The sequence below is a fragment of the Saccopteryx bilineata genome, chromosome 2, assembly GCF_036850765.1.
Source record: "Saccopteryx bilineata isolate mSacBil1 chromosome 2, mSacBil1_pri_phased_curated, whole genome shotgun sequence".
NCBI classification, from domain to species: domain Eukaryota; kingdom Metazoa; phylum Chordata; class Mammalia; order Chiroptera; family Emballonuridae; genus Saccopteryx; species Saccopteryx bilineata.
Genome location: NC_089491.1, coordinates 95,203,499 through 95,221,503, shown reverse-complemented (window position 1 = coordinate 95,221,503; position 18,005 = coordinate 95,203,499). Strand labels below are relative to the sequence as shown.

At 43.7% G+C, this 18,005-nt stretch overlaps 1 protein-coding gene across 1 annotated transcript in view; it reads right to left on the bottom strand.

The window, feature by feature from the left end:
• The window catches only part of HABP4 (hyaluronan binding protein 4), a 41,825-nt gene that overhangs the window by 10,667 nt on the left and 13,153 nt on the right, over positions 1 to 18,005 (bottom strand). Inside the window, exons 3-5 of the mRNA XM_066257410.1 lie at positions 15,036 to 15,197; positions 14,761 to 14,829; positions 6,616 to 6,699 (exon numbers count right to left, since the gene is read on the bottom strand). Of these exons, the coding sequence (XP_066113507.1) occupies positions 6,616 to 6,699; positions 14,761 to 14,829; positions 15,036 to 15,197 (315 nt within the window). The remainder of the gene's footprint in view (positions 1 to 6,615; positions 6,700 to 14,760; positions 14,830 to 15,035; positions 15,198 to 18,005) is intronic.

Below are 18,005 nucleotides of genomic sequence, written 5' to 3'. Positions count from 1 at the left end.
GCGTCAGCCTGGCGTGCAGGAGTCCCAGGTTCGATTCCCGGCCAGGGCACACAGGAGAAGCACCCATCTGCTTCTCCACCCCTCCCCCTCTCCTTCCTCTCTGTCTCTCTCTTCCCCTCCCGCAGCCAAGGCTCCATAGGAGCAAAGTTGGCCCAGCGCTGGGGATGGCTCTGTGGCCTCTGCCTCAGGCGCTAGAATGGCTCTGGTTGCAACAGAGCGACGCCCCAGATGGGCAGAGCATCGCCCCTTGGTGAGCATGGCAGGTGGATCCCAGTCGGGCACATGCAGGAGTCTGTCTGACTGCCTCCCCGTTTCCAACTTCAGAAAAATAACAACAAAAAAAACAAAACAAAACAAAAAAAAAGGAAATGCTGTGCTAAAACTGGCTTGTATCAAGTTATAAAGCCAACTATTAAATTTTTAGGAATTTTGTGAGTCAGCTGTTAAACACAATCATTGTTAACAATTAAATTATATAAACTTATAATTAACTATATATATTTAATTAACTGTAGAGAGAGAGAGGAAGAGGGAGAGAGAAAATGAGACAGGAACACCAATCTGTTCCTGTATGGTGCCCTGACCAAGTATCGAACCAGCAACCTCTGTGCTTTGGGACAAAGCTCTAATCAACCTGGCCAGGATATAATAACTATATATTTTTAAAAATTTAAAAAATACAACTCACTATTTCCTAATTATTTTACTACTTTTTACCTTTATCTGTGCTCTTGGGGTTATTTATGCCTATTGTATGTTTATAGTAGGAATATTACATAATGGTGTACTAATGCACATCTTTTCCCAACTCTGACTTCGGTGATGTCACATTGGTGGCTTTAAATCAGCCATGGTGGCCCTGGCTGGCTGACTCAGTGGATAAAGCATCAGCCCAGTATGAGGATATCCCACGTTCGATCCCCAGTTAGGGCACACATGAGAAGCAACCAACTGCTTCTCTTCTACCCTTGCAGCCAGTAGCTCAGTTGATCCAGTGCTTGGCCTCAGGTGCTAAGGATAGCTCAGTTGATTTAAGCATCAGCCCCAGATGTGGGTTGCCAGGTGGATCTTAGTCAGGGCACATGTGGGAGTCTATCTCCCCTCCTCTCACTTAAAATAATAAACGCCTGACCTGTGGTGGCGCAGTGGATAAAGCGTCGACCTGGAAATGCTGAGGTCGCTGGTTCAAAACCCTGGGCTTGCCTGGTCAAGGCACATATGGGAGTTGATGCTTCCAGCTCCTCCCCCCCCTTCTCTCTCTCTGTCTCTTTCTCTTTGTCTGTCTCTCCCTCTCCTCTCTAAAATGAATAAATAAAAATAAATAAATAAAAAATTAAAAAAAAAAAAGTTAAAAAAAAAAATAAAATAAAATAATAAACAAACAAACCAGCAAGTGCAATAAGTATGGGCTTTTCACCCCAGAGAAGCAGATGTTCAGTATTTACCAGCACACAACTGCCCACTGGGATGCCATCAATAAAATTCTGACTCTGGGAAACTCTTTGGACATATGACATAGTTTCTTCAACAAATAAAGTGCAAGGGATAAAAACACATAGATTAAAAGTGACTTGGCCCTGGCCGGTTGGCTCAGCGGTAGAGTGTCGGCCTAGCGTGTGGGGGACCCGGGTTCGATTCCCGGCCAGGGCACATAGGAGAAGCGCCCATTTGCTTCTCCACCCCCACCCCCTTCTTCCTCTCTGTCTCTCTCTTCCCCTCCCGCAGCCAAGGCTCCATTGGAGCAAAGATGGCCCGGGTGCTGGGGATGGCTCCTTGGCCTCTGCCCCAGGCGCTAGAGTGGCTCTGGTCGCAATAGAGCAACACCCCGGAGGGGCAGAGCATCGCCCCTGGTGGGTGTGCCGGGTGGATCCCGGTCGGGCGCATGCGGGAGTCTGTCTGTCTCTCCCCGTTTCCAGCTTCAGAAAAGTACAAAAAAAAAAAAAAGTGACTTAAGGGTAATTAAGATAGTGTGATATTGTAATACAGACAGACGAATAAAACAGAAAGTACAGAAATATGCCCACACATATATGGGCAACTGATTTTCAACAATGGCGCTCAGTGTGGTGGAATGACTGTATATGCAAAGAAAGAAACTTCTAGTCATACCTCAAGCCATATACAAATATCAACTCAAAAGGGATCAAATAAATACATATTAACTTTATAAAAATGCATCAGAGACCTATGTATAAAACCTAAAATTAGGCAATGGCTGGTTGGTTCAGTGGTGGAGCATCAGCCCAGCGTGTGGATGTCCCAGGTTCAATTCCTGGTCAGGGCACACAGGAAAAGTGCCCATTTGCTTCTCCCCTCCTCCCCCCTCTCTCTCTCTCTCTCTCTCTCTCTCTCTCTCTCTCTCTCTCTCTCTCTCTCTCTCTCCTCCCCTCCTGTGGCCATGGCTGGATTGAAGCAAGCTGGCCCTGGGTGCTGAGGATGGCTCCATGGCTTCCACCTTAGGTGCTAAGAAGAGCTGAGTTGCTGAGCAATGGAGCAAGGCTCCACATGGACAGAGCATTGCCCCCTAGTGGGTTTGCCAGGTAGATCCCGGTCGGGGCACATGCGGGAGTCTGTCTCTGCCTCCCTTCCTCTCACTGAATAAAAAAGAAAAAAACCTAAAATTATACAGCTGATACCAAGAGGTGTACTGAAAATACTATACATCGTGGCTGAATGTCAAAAGCTTGAGGGTCAGCCTGACCTGTGGTGGCGCAGTGGATAAGGCGTCAACCTGGAAACACTGAGGTTGCCGGTTCAAAACCCTGGCTTGCCTGGTCAAGGCACATATGGGAGTTGATGCTTCCTGCTCCTCCCCCTTCTCTCTCTCTCTCCCCCCCCCTAAAATGAATAAATAAATAAAAATAAAAATTATAAAAAAAAAAAAAAAAAAAAAAAAAAAAGCTTGAGGGTCAGATTAATATTCAGAGAAAGCCAAAATCAGAGAGCATCACCATATTTGATATATTTCTCACAAGCCTAATCTTGAAACTACCAAAAAATTACAAGTAGACAATCAGAAATTTTAGCATAAATTGTAACATTTGACAAGTCAGCGTAGAAACACGAGTGTCTCAGCACAGCCTGCACTGGACTGCCCATGCAGCTGCTCCACAGTGCACTCCTGTGTTCTAACCAGATGTTTGTCCACTACCGTCAGCGGGAAAGAGAGGAAAGTCTGTGGCCAGCTGGCTCTGCTAAGGTGCTGCAGACAATGCAATGGCCACCAAGTCATTATCTTGTCTTTCAGAGTATCTGATTAACTGAATTGTTTTGTCTAATATTATCAATGCTAGAGTACTTTGATTAATTTTATAGATTAGAATAATGCTATAATTTAACTCTCTCTTATTCTGTTTTACATTACCTGAATTTGTAGAAATGGTTTATTGCAAGGGTCAGGAACCTTTTTGGCTGAGAGAGCCATGAATGCAACAAATTTTAAAATGTAATTCCGTGAGAGCCATAAACGACCAGTGTACGTTACACATTTCCCAATAAAAATTTGGTGGTGTCCCAGTGGACAGCTGTGACTGGCTCCAGCCACCCGCAACCCTGAACATAAGAAGTAGGAAATGAATGGATTATAATACATGAGAATGTTTTAAATATTATTATTATTATTTTTTTTGTATTTTTCTAAAGTTGGAAACGGGGAGGCAGTCAGAGACTCCTGCATGTGCCCGACCGGGATCCACCTGGCATGCTCACCAGGGGGCGATGCTCTGCCCAGCTGGGGCTTTGCTCTGTTGTGACCAGAGCCATTCTAGCGCCTGAGGCAGAGGCCACAGAGCCATCCTCAGCACCCGGGCCAACTTTGCTCCAATGGAGCCTCGGCTGTGGAAGGAGAAGAGAGAGACAGAGAGGAAGGAGAGGGGGAGGGGTGGAGAAGCAGATGGGCACTTCTCCTGTGTGCCCTGGCTGGGAATCGAATCCGGGACTCCTGCACACCAGGCTGACGCTCTACCACTGAGCAAACCAGCCAGGGCCGAGAATGTTTTATATTTTGAACATTGTTTTATTAAAGATTTGTCTGTGAGCCAGATGCACGCATCAAAAGAGCCACATCTGGTTTGTGAGCCATAGGTTCCTGACCCCTGGTTTATTGGCTCAAAAAAAGATAATTTTTCCTAAAAGTATCTACTTACTCACTTTCTCAACATTCATAATACACTGTTAAAACTATTTCCTTAGTTAACTCAGTGTCTAAATATGCATATTGACTGCTAATCTGTTTCCTTAAAGGCATTTCTTAGTTGTTTTGAATGGTAAATTAACAGCTTTCAAAATCACCAATCATTGTAGCATTTTACTCTTGCAATAAGTAACAATAATAATAGCAGATATTTGTACATTGCTAACTATGTGTCATGTCCTACTCTACATGACAATCACACACACCGACCCTCATAACAACCCTCTAATGTAAATCCTATTATTATTCCCACTGTACAGATAAAAAAATGAGACAGATAAATTAATAACTTGTCCAATCTAGTAAGTGGCAGAGCTAGCATATTGGCTTGGAGTCCATATGCTTAAAACAAAAGACACTCCGCTTCTTGGCAGTTCAAGGAGGAATCAAAGTTAAATAGATGAAGGGTAGAAGGGGTTTTGGAAGAGAGGCACAGAAAAGAAAAACAGGAAAGTACTTATAAGAGCTCAATGGAAAGTGTGGGGGTAGGGGCAGGAGAAAGGTATTTGGAAACATAAAGCAAGGGCCACCTGGTGAACCCAGAGAAAGCACAGGAACTCTGCAGGGGCGGGGCCAGACCACACAGGACCACAGGTCAGGACAAGGAACAGAAAACGGCCACGAAGCCATTGGGGTCTTAAGCAAGGTATGAGGGCATGACAGTTGGATTGTCAGTGTGAAAGCCACTTTGGTGTGGCAATGGGCTGCTAAAAGGTGACGTGTGCAGGGAGCCCTGTTAGGAGTTATGATGACAGGTCAGATGATGATAGCTGAGACTATGATGGTGAGTGAAGGCAGTGGATATTAGAAGGTACCAATCATCAGAGCAGAGCAACAGACTGGATTTTGGAGGGGAGAGGGATCAATAAGAAGCAAGTCTCAGATGAACTCCTAGGTTTTGGTTTATGCAACTGGTTGGATGGCAATGCTGTTCCACAAAATGGAAGATCCAATGAGGGCCGGAGGTGTGTGGACCTGGACACACAGCACAGGAGCAGCATTTGGGATGTCTAAGAGGAGGTGTCCAGCAGGAAGGTGCATACACAGGCCTGGAGTCTGTGCTGAGGTTTGGAGCCTGAGGCATATATTCTGGAGTCAGTGTATAAATGGCGATTCAAGCTGCACAGTGCAGGAGTTCCTATAAAGAGACGCTAGACAAAGAAAAGGAGGCCTAAGGCAGAGCCCTGAAGACCTCAATATTTTAAATGATCCGAGACAGGGATGAATCTGCAAAGGAGCTGAAAGGCAGAGGGAAAGCCAGAGCACAGGAATTACAGACACCAGTGGTAGGGTGCACTTAAGATCAAAAAAGTCAGATGCTCTGAGAGGTCAAGGAGACACAGACCAAAACATCCAGTAGGCCTGGAGACTGTTTCAGAAGGGCAACGAGGACAGAGTCAGAAATGGAGTGACGTGAGGGTTAAGACAGAAGGAAGAAAAGAAAGAGCACACACCCTGAGAAAGGTATCTGACTGGGAATGTCAGGCGGGAGGAGAGTTCAAATAGGAGAAACTGAGCATGCTCAGAATGCTGACTGGAAGACCAGAGCAGAGAGGACGGAGTACACCTGAAAGGGAGGAGCTGAGTGACAGTGTGAGGTTTCTGTGAAGTCAGCAGGAAGCAGGCTCTGAAGTCTGGAGTGCTGGGAGGAGAGACGGTGCCTGCCTTTGCAGGTGTGGACAGGTTTGCACCTTTGGGAGTTGGGAGTGGGAAGGTGATGAAGCTCTCATCTGATGGCTCCTAATTCCTTTGTGATATGTGGGTAAAGCTGTATCTAATAGAAAATGAAAGACAAATGTCAGGGATTTGAGGAGACAAGAAGGATTATTAAATCAGTCATTGCAGTGAAGAGGAGTAAGAGTGAACCCAAGAAATGGGGATTTCTGGGGGGGGGGTGTTGAGGGCTCATTTCAGAATGCTGCTGACAAAGAAGCACTATAGGGGGGGTCCCATCAGCCCCACTGGGAGGCAGTGCTCAGCCTGTGGGTGCAGGCAGAGAGGAGGCAGGTGGCTAGCTGTCATCCAAGAGGCAGATCCTGCTAGCAAGGTACAACAAAAATCCAAGGGACAAAGGAATTCAAAGACTTGGCAAGAGTGCTAGAGATGGACCAGGGACCTTAATTAACTCCATGAAGAAAAAAGGGAGAAGAGAATAAAGGGACAAGAGAAGGGGGTCAAGACTAGTCACAATACAGACTGCTGATGGAAAAGAGGTTGTGAGCACAGGATAGAAAATTTGAATTTAACCGATTATCATTACTAATCATTCATTAGATTTGAATTATTAATTAGTTCAATTATTCAATATATTAAATAGATCAACTCTCTGATATGAAAAAAGGCTGAACTTCCTGTCCTGTGAAGAGCTCTTAGAAACCAGTGAGAAAAAGACCACCAAGCCAATGGGAAAATGAAACACCTACTTGGCTGGAGACTCCTCGTCCAGAAGGTCTGGGGGCCCCTCTGTTGCTGGGGGCTCCTCCGCAGGTGCAGCTGGCTCCACGTCACTGAAAAGCAGCCAGAACATTTCAGTCACACAAACTTGTTCACAACCATGCTCTTAGATACTCAAGATAATATGTCTTTTTTCTTAAGTAGATATCCTTCAAGGAATTAAACACATATAGGTAATTCACATTAAAATGAAAAAGAAAAAATGTTCTCAATTGCTAATCCATATAAATCATTTCCACATATGTGAAAGGTACTTTGAGAAATAGAAGTTTCTAAGAATGGTCAAAAATTAAAAAGATTATAAAGGACCAGAAAAATTATTCAAAACTCTTAGGAGCATCTGAGATCTTGTTTCTCACGGTATGTCATCAGTCTGGCTCAAATAAACCCATTAAGGGAAGAAAAAAACACCTCTTATGAACTTAGGAAATTCCCCATATTAACAGGGGCCATAAAATGACTTATAATAGAAAAAACATGCCATATCAGATTTTCAGAAAATTGTAATGAAGTGAAAATATTCCACAAAAAAATAAATCTGTAGGATTACAAACAAGCTGGTAATAACTACACTAAAGAAATAAGATGTGGGCCCTGGCCGGTTGGCTCAGCGGTAGAGCGTCGGCCTAGCGTGCGGAGGACCCGGGTTCGATTCCCGGCCAGGGCACATAGGAGAAGCGCCCATTTGCTTCTCCACCCCTCCGCCGCGCCTTCCTCTCTGTCTCTCTCTTCCCCTCCCGCAGCCAAGGCTCCATTGGAGCAAAGATGGCCCAGGCGCTGGGGATGGCTCTGTGGCCTCTGCCCCAGGCGCTAGAGTGGCTCTGGTCGCAACATGGCGACACCCAGGAGGGTTGCAACATGGCGACGCCCAGGATGGGCAGAGCATCGCCCCCTGGTGGGCAGAGCGTCGCCCCTGGTGGGCGTGCCGGGTGGATCCCGGTCGGGCGCATGCGGGAGTCTGTCTGACTGTCTCTCCCTGTTTCCAGCTTCAGAAAAATGCAAAAAAAAAAAAAAAAAAAAAGGAAATAAGATGTGAACCATCAATTTATACCCCATCACATCTAACCACCCAATCAGAAAATTACAACACATGTAAAACAATGAAAATTTTAATATATATGATCTTAATCCTTCCTCTTTATGGTAACATTAATCCTATCTGAACATTAAAAACAAGAAAGCTCCAGCCCTGGCCAGGTAGCTCAGTTGGTTAGAGCATCTTCCCGATAAGCCAAGGTTGCAGGTTTGACCCCAATGAAGGCACATACAAGAATCAACCAATAAATACATAAATAAGTGGAACAATAAATTGATGTTTCTCTTTTTCTCTCTCCCTCTTTCTAAAATCAATAAAATAAATATTTAAAAATACAAAAGTCGCAACAAAATTAATTCTACTTTCATAAAAATGCTAAAATTAGTCAATATAATTGAGTATATAGTGGATATATAATGTCAATATAATGGATATTATATATCCATTAGAAATATTTTACATTCTACATACAGAACCCAGCTTCACAAAATAAGCTATTTTTCAAAAATAAACATAAAGTGAACTGTGTAATAACAGAATAGACATTTTACATTAATATTTTTTAATTCTCAAATCAAAGTTATTGTAATCAACTTTAAAAAAATTCAGTTTAACACAAAATGTGAAGGATTATGAATGCACATGTTTGGAAGGACATGCTTGCTGCTCTGCCCAGAGGGCCCCGTCACAAAGGCCACCTTTGCACACCAGCCTGACTCTGCAGGGTGACGGGTTTTTAGCATCTGGGAGTCCCAAAGTCCAGTAGCTGCAGCACTGAATTACTATAACTTTCTCTTTATTTTTTGGTCACATAATAAATCAAGTGGATAAAAACCATAGGTGTAATGACAGTTCATAACATTCAACAATTAAAATTCATAAAAAGGATACAAAAATATAGGGAGGGAATAAAGCAGCAGAGTACAAAACAAAGAGACTTCGTAAAACCTAGTATTTCTACTGATTTTATAGAGAAGAGGCTAGGAGCAAGTATCAATTCATAGCTGCTTTACTTTAGTTGTTCATTGCTCGCTTGTCTCATGTGCCTTGACTGGGCAAGCCTAGGGTTTTGAACTGGTGATCTCAGCATTCCAGGTTGACACTCTGTCCACTGTGCCACCACAGGCCAAGCAAACCCAGTATTTCTAAAACTTGAGCAACTGATTTTAAAAAAAGGAAAAATCAGATTCCTCCCTATAATGATCTAAATTGTTTTATGAATAGACATAAAACATTGTATTTATAGCTCTTATAAAACAATATAATCGCAACTACAAAGCAATAAAGTTTCAAAATTAGGTATAATTTGTTTTGGCCAGATTTTGTTATTTTATTGAAGTAAATCACCAACTTGGATTAGTTAGAAGAAAGATCTAGGTCCAGGGCCAAGTCCATGTATAGGTGTATGTAAATATGTATGTATGTGTGTGTGTGTGTGTGTGTGTTTGAGAGGCAGAAAGGGAGAAAGGAAGAGAGGGAGAGAGAAATAACAATTTTTTATTCCACTTACTTATGCATCATTGGTTGACTCTTGTATGTGCCCTGACTGAGGACTGAATCTATAACCTTGGTGTACCAGGATAATGCTCCAACCGAATTACCTGGCCAGGGACCCTAGTCTATATTTTTACTTCCATTATTCTAACATAGACAATGCCTGTTTTAGCCTCACCAGGTGGTGGCGCAGTGGATAGAGCATTGGTCTGGGACACAGAGGACCCAGGTTCGAAACCCCGAGGTCACTGGCTTGAGCCCAAGGTCACTGGCTTGAGCAAGGGGTCACTGGCTTGGCTGTAGCCATGCCCCCCAAACAAGGCACATACAAAAAAGCAAATCAATGAACAACTAAGGTGCTGCAACAAAGAATTGATGCTTCTCATCTCTTTCCCTTCTTTTTTTTTTTTAATTTATTTATTCATTTTTAGAGAGGACAGAGAGAGGGAGAGAGAGAGACAGAGAGAGAGAGAAGGGGGGAGGAGCTGGAAGCATCAACTCCCATATGTGCCTTGACCAGGCAAGCCCAGGGTTTCAAACCGGCGACCTCAGCATTTTGAGGTCGACGTTTTATCCACTGCGCCACCACAGGTCAGGCCTCATCTCTTTCCCTTCTTGTCTGCCTTGTATCTATTTGTCCCTCTCTCTCTCGCTAACAAAAAGAAAAAAGAAAATAAGAAAATGCCTGTTTGCACAAAACAGGTTCCATAAAACAATGTGAAACACCTCCTCAAGGCTTCATTTCAATCAGACTTCATACTTAATCAAATCTGTGACAGTGAAGAGATTTTAGCCAAATGTTACTCGATTACTACATAAACTGTCCTGCTATTCACAATAAAGTTGGAAGGCAGCATTACTGAAAATTGCACTTATGGCTGTCTATTTCAATTGGTAACAAAAATAATAATATCTGATATTATACTTTTTAGGTTAGTGCTGATGGAGCAAATTCTATTTTCAGCAGACACTCATGATCAAACTGTGCTGAAAACCAGTAACACTGGAAATGACTCAGTCATATTTTGAAAGCAGCTCGTCCACAGATCTAGTCATAATGCCCATATCTTCAAACAGGAACACTAAACTACAGTGAAACCCTCACACCTACACTGAACCGTGCATTATCTGGCCTTGCCAGGCACAGAAACATCACTTACTGTGTTGAGCCTACCTCTGCTCTTTTCTTGTTAATCAAAAGTAGCACATAACTCTACTGTATGTGGTTTTCACAACTGTAAATCAAAAATCTCAATTATTAACTAAACAGTTAAAGTCTTACTCAGTGAAAAATCTGTTAATTACAGATTCCCACCACCTAAGAGCTCTGACTGTATAACTCACAAACCAACCCAGAATGAGTGCCACTGGGCACCTTTCATCTTACTCCGGACATGCCAGGCCAGCAGGAGCACACATGGTCACTCTTCATGTTATAGGCCAATATGGACCCCTTAGGGCACATAATCACTTGGAACCCAAAAGAATTTTAAATTCAAATGCAAACTGAAATGGAGTTAGTATTAAAATCGTAAATCAAATGAATAAAGAGGTGCCTGTTTTACTTCTTAAAAAAATATATCATCACAAAAATATACAATCACAGCAAAAATTAAACAAAACGAAAAGATTTGTAATCAAGATCCCATGAAGCCCCAGATTGAGAATATTCAAAAGGTTTTTCTTCCTTTCAGACAGAATGTGCAATGGCAGTAAATTTAATGTTACATCTGATATTATTGTGTACATTTGTCTTTAAAGATAACAATTTAAGAAAACTAAGCTTATGTAAAACACTCATATTTGAAAAAGGAAGAGTGGAAGTCTGGATCCCCTCAAGACTTCTAACCCGTGGAAAGCCTGCCCTGCACCATCACCGAGGGTGACCTGGTCCTCACCCTACACTGCCTTCGAGTACCGCCAGCCTGTCCCTTTGCAGAAGCCAGGACGACACTGCCCCTGCAGCTGTGAAACGGCAGAAACAGCAGAACCAAGTACCTCCTTTAAGGAGCAAAACTGAAACAGATCTCAGACATCACAGTGCCTCCAAGAAATGTCAGTTTGAACGTCAGATGACACTGTCACTGAACTTGATCTGCAGATGATTTCAGGAAATCAAGATGCAATGTATACAAGAACTACAGAAGGTCATAGAAAAATAAAGTACAGAATATCCAGGAATTCGCCCTAGCCGGAAAGCTTGGTTGGTTAGAGCATTGTACTGAAGCACAGAGAACACCCAGGAATTTAAAAAGCATTCTGAGGCATATCCAAATGTAGTGTCATGTACTTGGAGCATCAGTGAACACACAAATTTGTTTGGCTAAAATAAGACAAAAATGAAAGAATTTTTTAAAATTGAATTTATTGGGGTGACATTGGTTAAGAAAATTATATAGGCTTTGGAGTACAATTCTATATCATCTATGTATTGCAATGTGTGTTCACCACTCCAAGTCAAGTCTCTTCCATCACCATTTATACCCGCTTTACCCTCTTACTCCTTCCACCCCATTTTCCTTCTGGTAATCACCACACTGTTGTCTATGAGGTTTTTTGTTTTTTGGGTTTTGCTTAATCCCTTCACCTTTTCCACCAGCCCCACTACCCCTATCCCCTCTGACAGCTGTCAGTCTGTTCTCTGTATTTATGATCTGTTTCTATTTTGTATGCTACTTTATTTTGTTCATTAGATTCCACGTGAGTAAAATCATATGGTGCTTGTTTTTCTCTCACTGGCTTAATTCATGCAGCATAATACTCTCCAGGACTATCCATCTTTCTGCAATGGGTAAGATTTCCTTCCCTTTTTTTTTTTAAACTGCTGAGTAGTATTCCATTGTGTAATGTACCAAAGCTTTTTTTACCCACTCATCTGCTGATGGACACTTGGGTTGCTTCCAAATCTTGGTTATTGTAAATAATGCTGCAATGAACATAGAAGTGCATATCTTTATTATATGCGGCTTAAGTGTCTGTTTGTCGCCGATAGCTTATTGGTTGCTTGCGTAACTGTACTAGCCAATGGGGTGAAGTTGCCACAGCATTCAAATAGTCCCGCCTTCTGGCATGCCACCTCACAAATTGAGGTTAAAGGTTGGAGCAATTATTATGCTGTTAAGAAATCTTAACACCAGAAGGGGTCTTTGCAATGGTACAAGACTAGAGGTTTCATAATTGAAAAATAATGTCATAATAGCTAAGTCTTCGACTGGCTCCTCTAAAGGTGAAATACATGTCATTCCAAGAATTGATTTGGCTCCATCTCAAACAGGGTTGCCGTTTCAATTGAGACGTAGACAATTTCCTGTAAAACTTGCCTTTGCTATGAACATCAATAAGTCTCAGGGCCAAACGCTTAAGCGTGTTGGCATTTTTTTACCTGAGCCTGCATTTCAACTTTATGTTGCCTGTTCAAAAGTTTGTGAAAGAACAGCCCTGGCCAGTTGGCTCAGCGGTAGAGCGTCGGCCTAGCGTGCGGAGGACCCGGGTTCGATTCCCGGCCAGGGCACACAGGAGAAGCGCCCATTTGCTTCTCCACAACTCTGCCGCGCTTTCCTCTCTGTCTCTCTCTTCCCCTCCCGCAGCCAAGGCTCCATTGGAGCAAAGATGGCCCGGGCGCTGGGGATGGCTCTGTGGCCTCTGCCTCAGGCGCTAGAGTGGCTCTGGTCGCAACATGGCGACGCCCAGGATGGGCAGAGCATCGCCCCCTGGTGGGCAGAGCGTAGCCCCTGGTGGGCGTGCCGGGTGGATCCCGGTTGGGCGCATGCGGGAGTCTGTCTGACTGTCTCTCCCTGTTTCCAGCTTCAGAAAAATGAAAAAGAAAAAAGAAAAAAGAAAAAAAAAAAAGTTTGTGAAAGAACGGACGTAAAATTAAAAATAATTGATGGTCCTCTGCAAGGCGAGCTTAAAAATGATAGAAAGGCCCTGGCCGGTTGGCTCAGCGGTAGAGCGTCGGCCTGGCATGTGGGGGACCCGGTTTCGATTCCCGGCAGGGCACATAGGAGAAGCGCCCATTTGCTTCTCCACCCCCCCCTTCCTCTCTGTCTCTCTCTTCCCCTCCCGCAGCCAAGGCTCCATTGGAGCAAAGATGGCCCAGGCGCTGGGGATGGCTCCTTGGCCTCTGCTCCAGGCGCTAGACTGGCTCTGGTCGAGGCAGAGCGACGCCCCGGAGGGGCAGAGCATCACCCCCTGGTGAGCAAAGTGTCGCCCCTGGTGGGCGTGCCGGGTGGATCCCGGTCGGACGCATGCGGGAGTCTGTCTGTCTCTCCCCGTTTCCAGCTTCAGAAAAATACACACACACACACACACACAAAAAAAAAAGATGGAAAGATCTACACAAGAAATGTTGTATACAAAGAGATCTTTGACATGTGAATTAACATTTTATTATTTAAATCACATTTATTTATTGAGCTAGCGGTGGCTCTTAAGAAATGTACCGCCAGTGGTTTCCTTCATTGCACTCTACTTTAAGCAATTAAGCAAGTAGAAGGGGGAAACCCTATGGGGCAGTAAGCAAAGGGGCGTCCTCGCCGCCTGTCCTGGGTAATTCAGTTTGAATTAGCAGACAACTTTGCACAAATCATTTTAATTACAATTTATAATATCTAGAACAGCGGTCATTTCGTATGACCGCCGGGCTTTCTAGTTAAATATATTTGAAAATAGTGTTTTGGGTTTCTTAGGATATATGCCCAGAAGTGGGATAGCTGGATCAAAAGGCAGTTCGATTTTTAATTTTTTGAGGAATCTCCACACTGTTTTCCACAGTGGCTGCACCAGTCTGCATTCCCACCAGCAGTGCAGGAGGGTTCCCTTTTCTCCACACCCTCGCCAGCACTTGTTGTTTGTTGTTTTATTGATGAGTGCCATTCTGACAGGGGTGAGGAAATATCTCATTGTGGTTTTAATTTACACTTCTCTGATGATTAGTGATGTTGAACATCTTCTCATATGTCCATTGGCCATCTGTATATACTCTGGAGAAGTGTCTATTCAGGTCTTCTACCTATTTTTAAATTGGATTATTTATTTCTTTAGTGTTGAGTTTTATAAGTTCTTTATAATTTTTGTTGAACTTTAAAAATGGTTTTCAAATCAAATTGCAACATAGCAAACTCATTTTTAAAAGTTATCTCACTAGCCTGACCAGGCTGTGGCGCAGTGGATAGAGCATCGGACTGGGATGCGGAGGACCCAGGTTCGAGACCCCGAGGTCCCCAGCTTGAGTGCAGACACATCTGGTTTGAGCAAAGCTCATTAGCTTGGACCCAAGGTCGCTGGCTCGAGCAAGGGGTTACTCAGTCTGCTGAAGGCCCATGGTCAAGGCACATATGAGAAAGCAATCAATGAACAACTAAGGTGTCGCAACGAAAAACTGATGATTGATGCTTCTAATCTCTCTCCGTTCCTGTCTGTCTGTCCCTATCTATCCCTCTCTCTGACTGTCTCTGTCTCTGTAAAAGTTATCTCACTAAACAGAAGCTAAAATCAATATTTAGGGAGATATAATTTTCATGAAAGGCAAACAAAGATGTCCACTCAGCTTCAGGCTCACATAATGCACACATTCACACCATACCTGGTATCTCTGCCTGATCCCCAGGTACGACCTCCACATCCACCCATGTTGTCTTCAGTTCTGAGTGCTCTAGAGAAAGAAAGGATATTCTCTTAAACTGGAAGCTGCTCTCTAGTCAATCTCCAACTCAGAACCATAAGAGCTATCCCAGGTTCAGCTCCTTCAGGAATAATAGCATACTGGCATAAAGTCAAGTAAATATTAACACACAACAGATTCATACTTATGTGTGACTAAGATCTTAAAATGAAAATAGCATTTACAAAGAAACTTACATTTTATCATTCCCACCATATCTCTCAAATTCCCGTTTTCCTCTCTGGTCAAAACGGTCAAAAGCTCTGTTCCCGGGACCACCTCTGCCTCTGCTCCGCAGGCCCCCTCTTGGGCCTCCACGTCCTCTCAGTGGTCTGTCTCGATCAAACCTGTCAACTGGTCTAGGAAAAGATGGGTATAATAACAAATGGTGAATTAAAGATCTAACACCCTTTTTTTATATGTGTGTATTTAATTTTTGTATTTTTCTGAAGTAAGAAGTGAAGAGGCAGAGACAGATTCCCACATGCGCCCAACGAGGATCCACCCGGCATGCCCACTAGGGGGCGATGCTCGGTCTCTCAGGGGCCTTTGCTCTGTTGCAACCGAAGCCATTCTAGCACCTGAGGCAGAGGCCATGGAGACATCCTCAAGCCGGGGCCAACTTTGCTCCAATGGAGCCTTGGTTGCGGGAGGGGTGGGGAAGCAGATGGGTGCTTCTCCTGTGTGCCCTGACTGGGAATCAAACCTGGGACTTCCACACGCTGGGCCAATGCTCTACCATTGAGCTAGCCAGCCAGGGCCAAGAGCTAACACTGTTTTAAGGGAAAAAAAAAATCCTAGAAGGACATTATAACTATAGTATATTGGAAAGAATGGTGGCTTGAATAATGAGTTAATAGTTAACTTTTATGGAACACATACTCTCTCTGGCATTGTTCTGAGAGCTTCACATACAGTCACTTAATTCGGAAAAACAAGTTTGTAACTATCACCCACAGATGAGGAAAGTGAGGCACAGAGGAGGTAGGTAACTTGCCCATGGTCACACGGCTACTAAGATGGGAGCCAGTGAGAAGCAGGTCCTAGACAGGTCTTATACTAATGTGCAGAGAGCCAACTCTCTCTCCCTGCATCTAGTTTCCTCATTTATAAAATAAGGAGGTCAGGTAAACTAACTCTAAGGTTCATTTCAATTTTAAAACTAAATATATGTTAAATTTGAAATGTTTTGTATAATAAGAAAAAGGGTTAAACTTTAAATTATGCCTGCTCCCAAGCCTCCCTCTCCCAAACACACAACCAGTCAGTGATAACTGGGGCTGAAAATATTATCCTATAACAACCTGACTTCTCCCCCCACTGCTCCACATCAACTTCCAAGGCCAGCTGAAGACAACTTGGTTGTTAAATCCAATAGTAACTTCTGTCTTTAAGTCATTTGACCCCCTATTCACCATGTGACACTGCCAGCAAATAATTTTTCTCCGACCTTTCTGGCTTCTCTGTCTCTGTCCTTTAAAAATTATTTTTGTAAGAAAAAAAGTAAGTCCTGGCCGGTTTGATCAGCAGATAGAGCATCAGCCTAGTGTGCAGATGTCCCCAGGTTTGACCCCTGATCAGGGCCCACATGAGAAACGACTATCTGCTTCTCTTCACCTCCCTCAGCCAGTAGCTTGACTGGTTCGAGTGTTGGCCCCAGGCCCTGAGGATAGCTTGGTTGGTCCAAGCATCAGCCTCAGGTGCTAAAAATAGCTCAGTTGATTCAAGCTCCAGATAGGGGTTGCTAGGTGGATCCTGGTCAGGGTGCATGCAAAAGTCTGTCTGACTTAAAAAAAGTTTTGTTTTGTTTTGTTTTTGTAATAGTTAATACCCATACAACGTACAAAATTGACAAGGTACTCCCCTTGTTCCTCAGCTGCTTGGCAGTTGCAGAGTTGCACAAAGGGATGAGCTCTGTACCTCGCCTTCTCCACCTACCAAGTGTTGGTGGTTTGCACACAGATGCCTCCCTTGTCCTCTGGATACCCATTTGTTCTTAAGTACACTGAAATTGCAACTCCCTGTTCCCTGTCCATCGCCCTCACATCTATGCTAATGCTACATGGCCCTCAGTCATGTGACTCCATGTCTCTCACATGGAGATCTCTGATTCTAGGCCACAAAGCCAGGTAGTTCCTGGACATTTCCCTCTGTACATCCCCAGCCCTGCAGATATGTGACCAACAACGACCCCTTGCTCCTCTTATGGTCCCTAACTTACAACACAAGAGTGCCCAAGCCAATAACTGGGTCCTTTCTCCTCCGCCACACCCAGCGGACCCAGGGCCCGACTGCCTGCCCATGTCTCCTCACAACTGGCTCTGCCTCATTGCTGGCTGTCATCACTTTCTCTCTGAGAACCTGCCTCTCCTCCACTAAACTTAAAGCTCCTGAAGTGAGGACCATATATTCTTAATCATTTAGCCATAGTTTAATAAGACAAAATGTTTAATTTGTTGAGGCTTTTAAAAACATTTAAAGCTACAAGAAATTATTTATTGAATTCTAATAGGGCATTGTTAGTGGCTCCGACACCAGAACTAGAGGTTTACCTTTATGGCCTAATATATTACATTAAAAAGTTACTATATGCCTGACCAGGCAGTGGCACAGTGGATAAAGCATGAGACTGGGATGCAGAGGACCCAGGTTAGAAACCTCGAGGTCGCCAACTTGAGCGCGGGCTCATCTGGTTTGAACACAGGCTCACCCTGTTTGAGCGTGGGATCATAGACATGACCCCATGGTCACTAGCTTGAGCAAGGGACCCCTGGTTTGGGTATAGCCCCCCAGTCAAGGCATATAAGAGAAAGCAATCAATGAACTAAGATGCCATAACGAAGAATTAATGCTTCTCATCTCTCTCCTTCCTGTCCCTATCTGTCCCTCTCTCTGTCTCTCTTGCTAAAAAAAAAAAAAAAAAAAAGTTACTATAGGATCATGGTTTAAAAAGATATAAAACTCCTAATTCTCTTTACTCAAAAAGATAAACAGAGCAGCTTTGACCATTAACTCTGCCAGTCACTGATAAGAAACACCGCTCCAAATACATTTTCCAGGTTGGCTTTTGTCTGTCTCCCATCTCTTCTGACCAAATAAGCAGACACGAGTACATTCGACAGGATGGGGAACGGGAGTAGTGTGTAATGGGTACAGCCAGGGCAGAT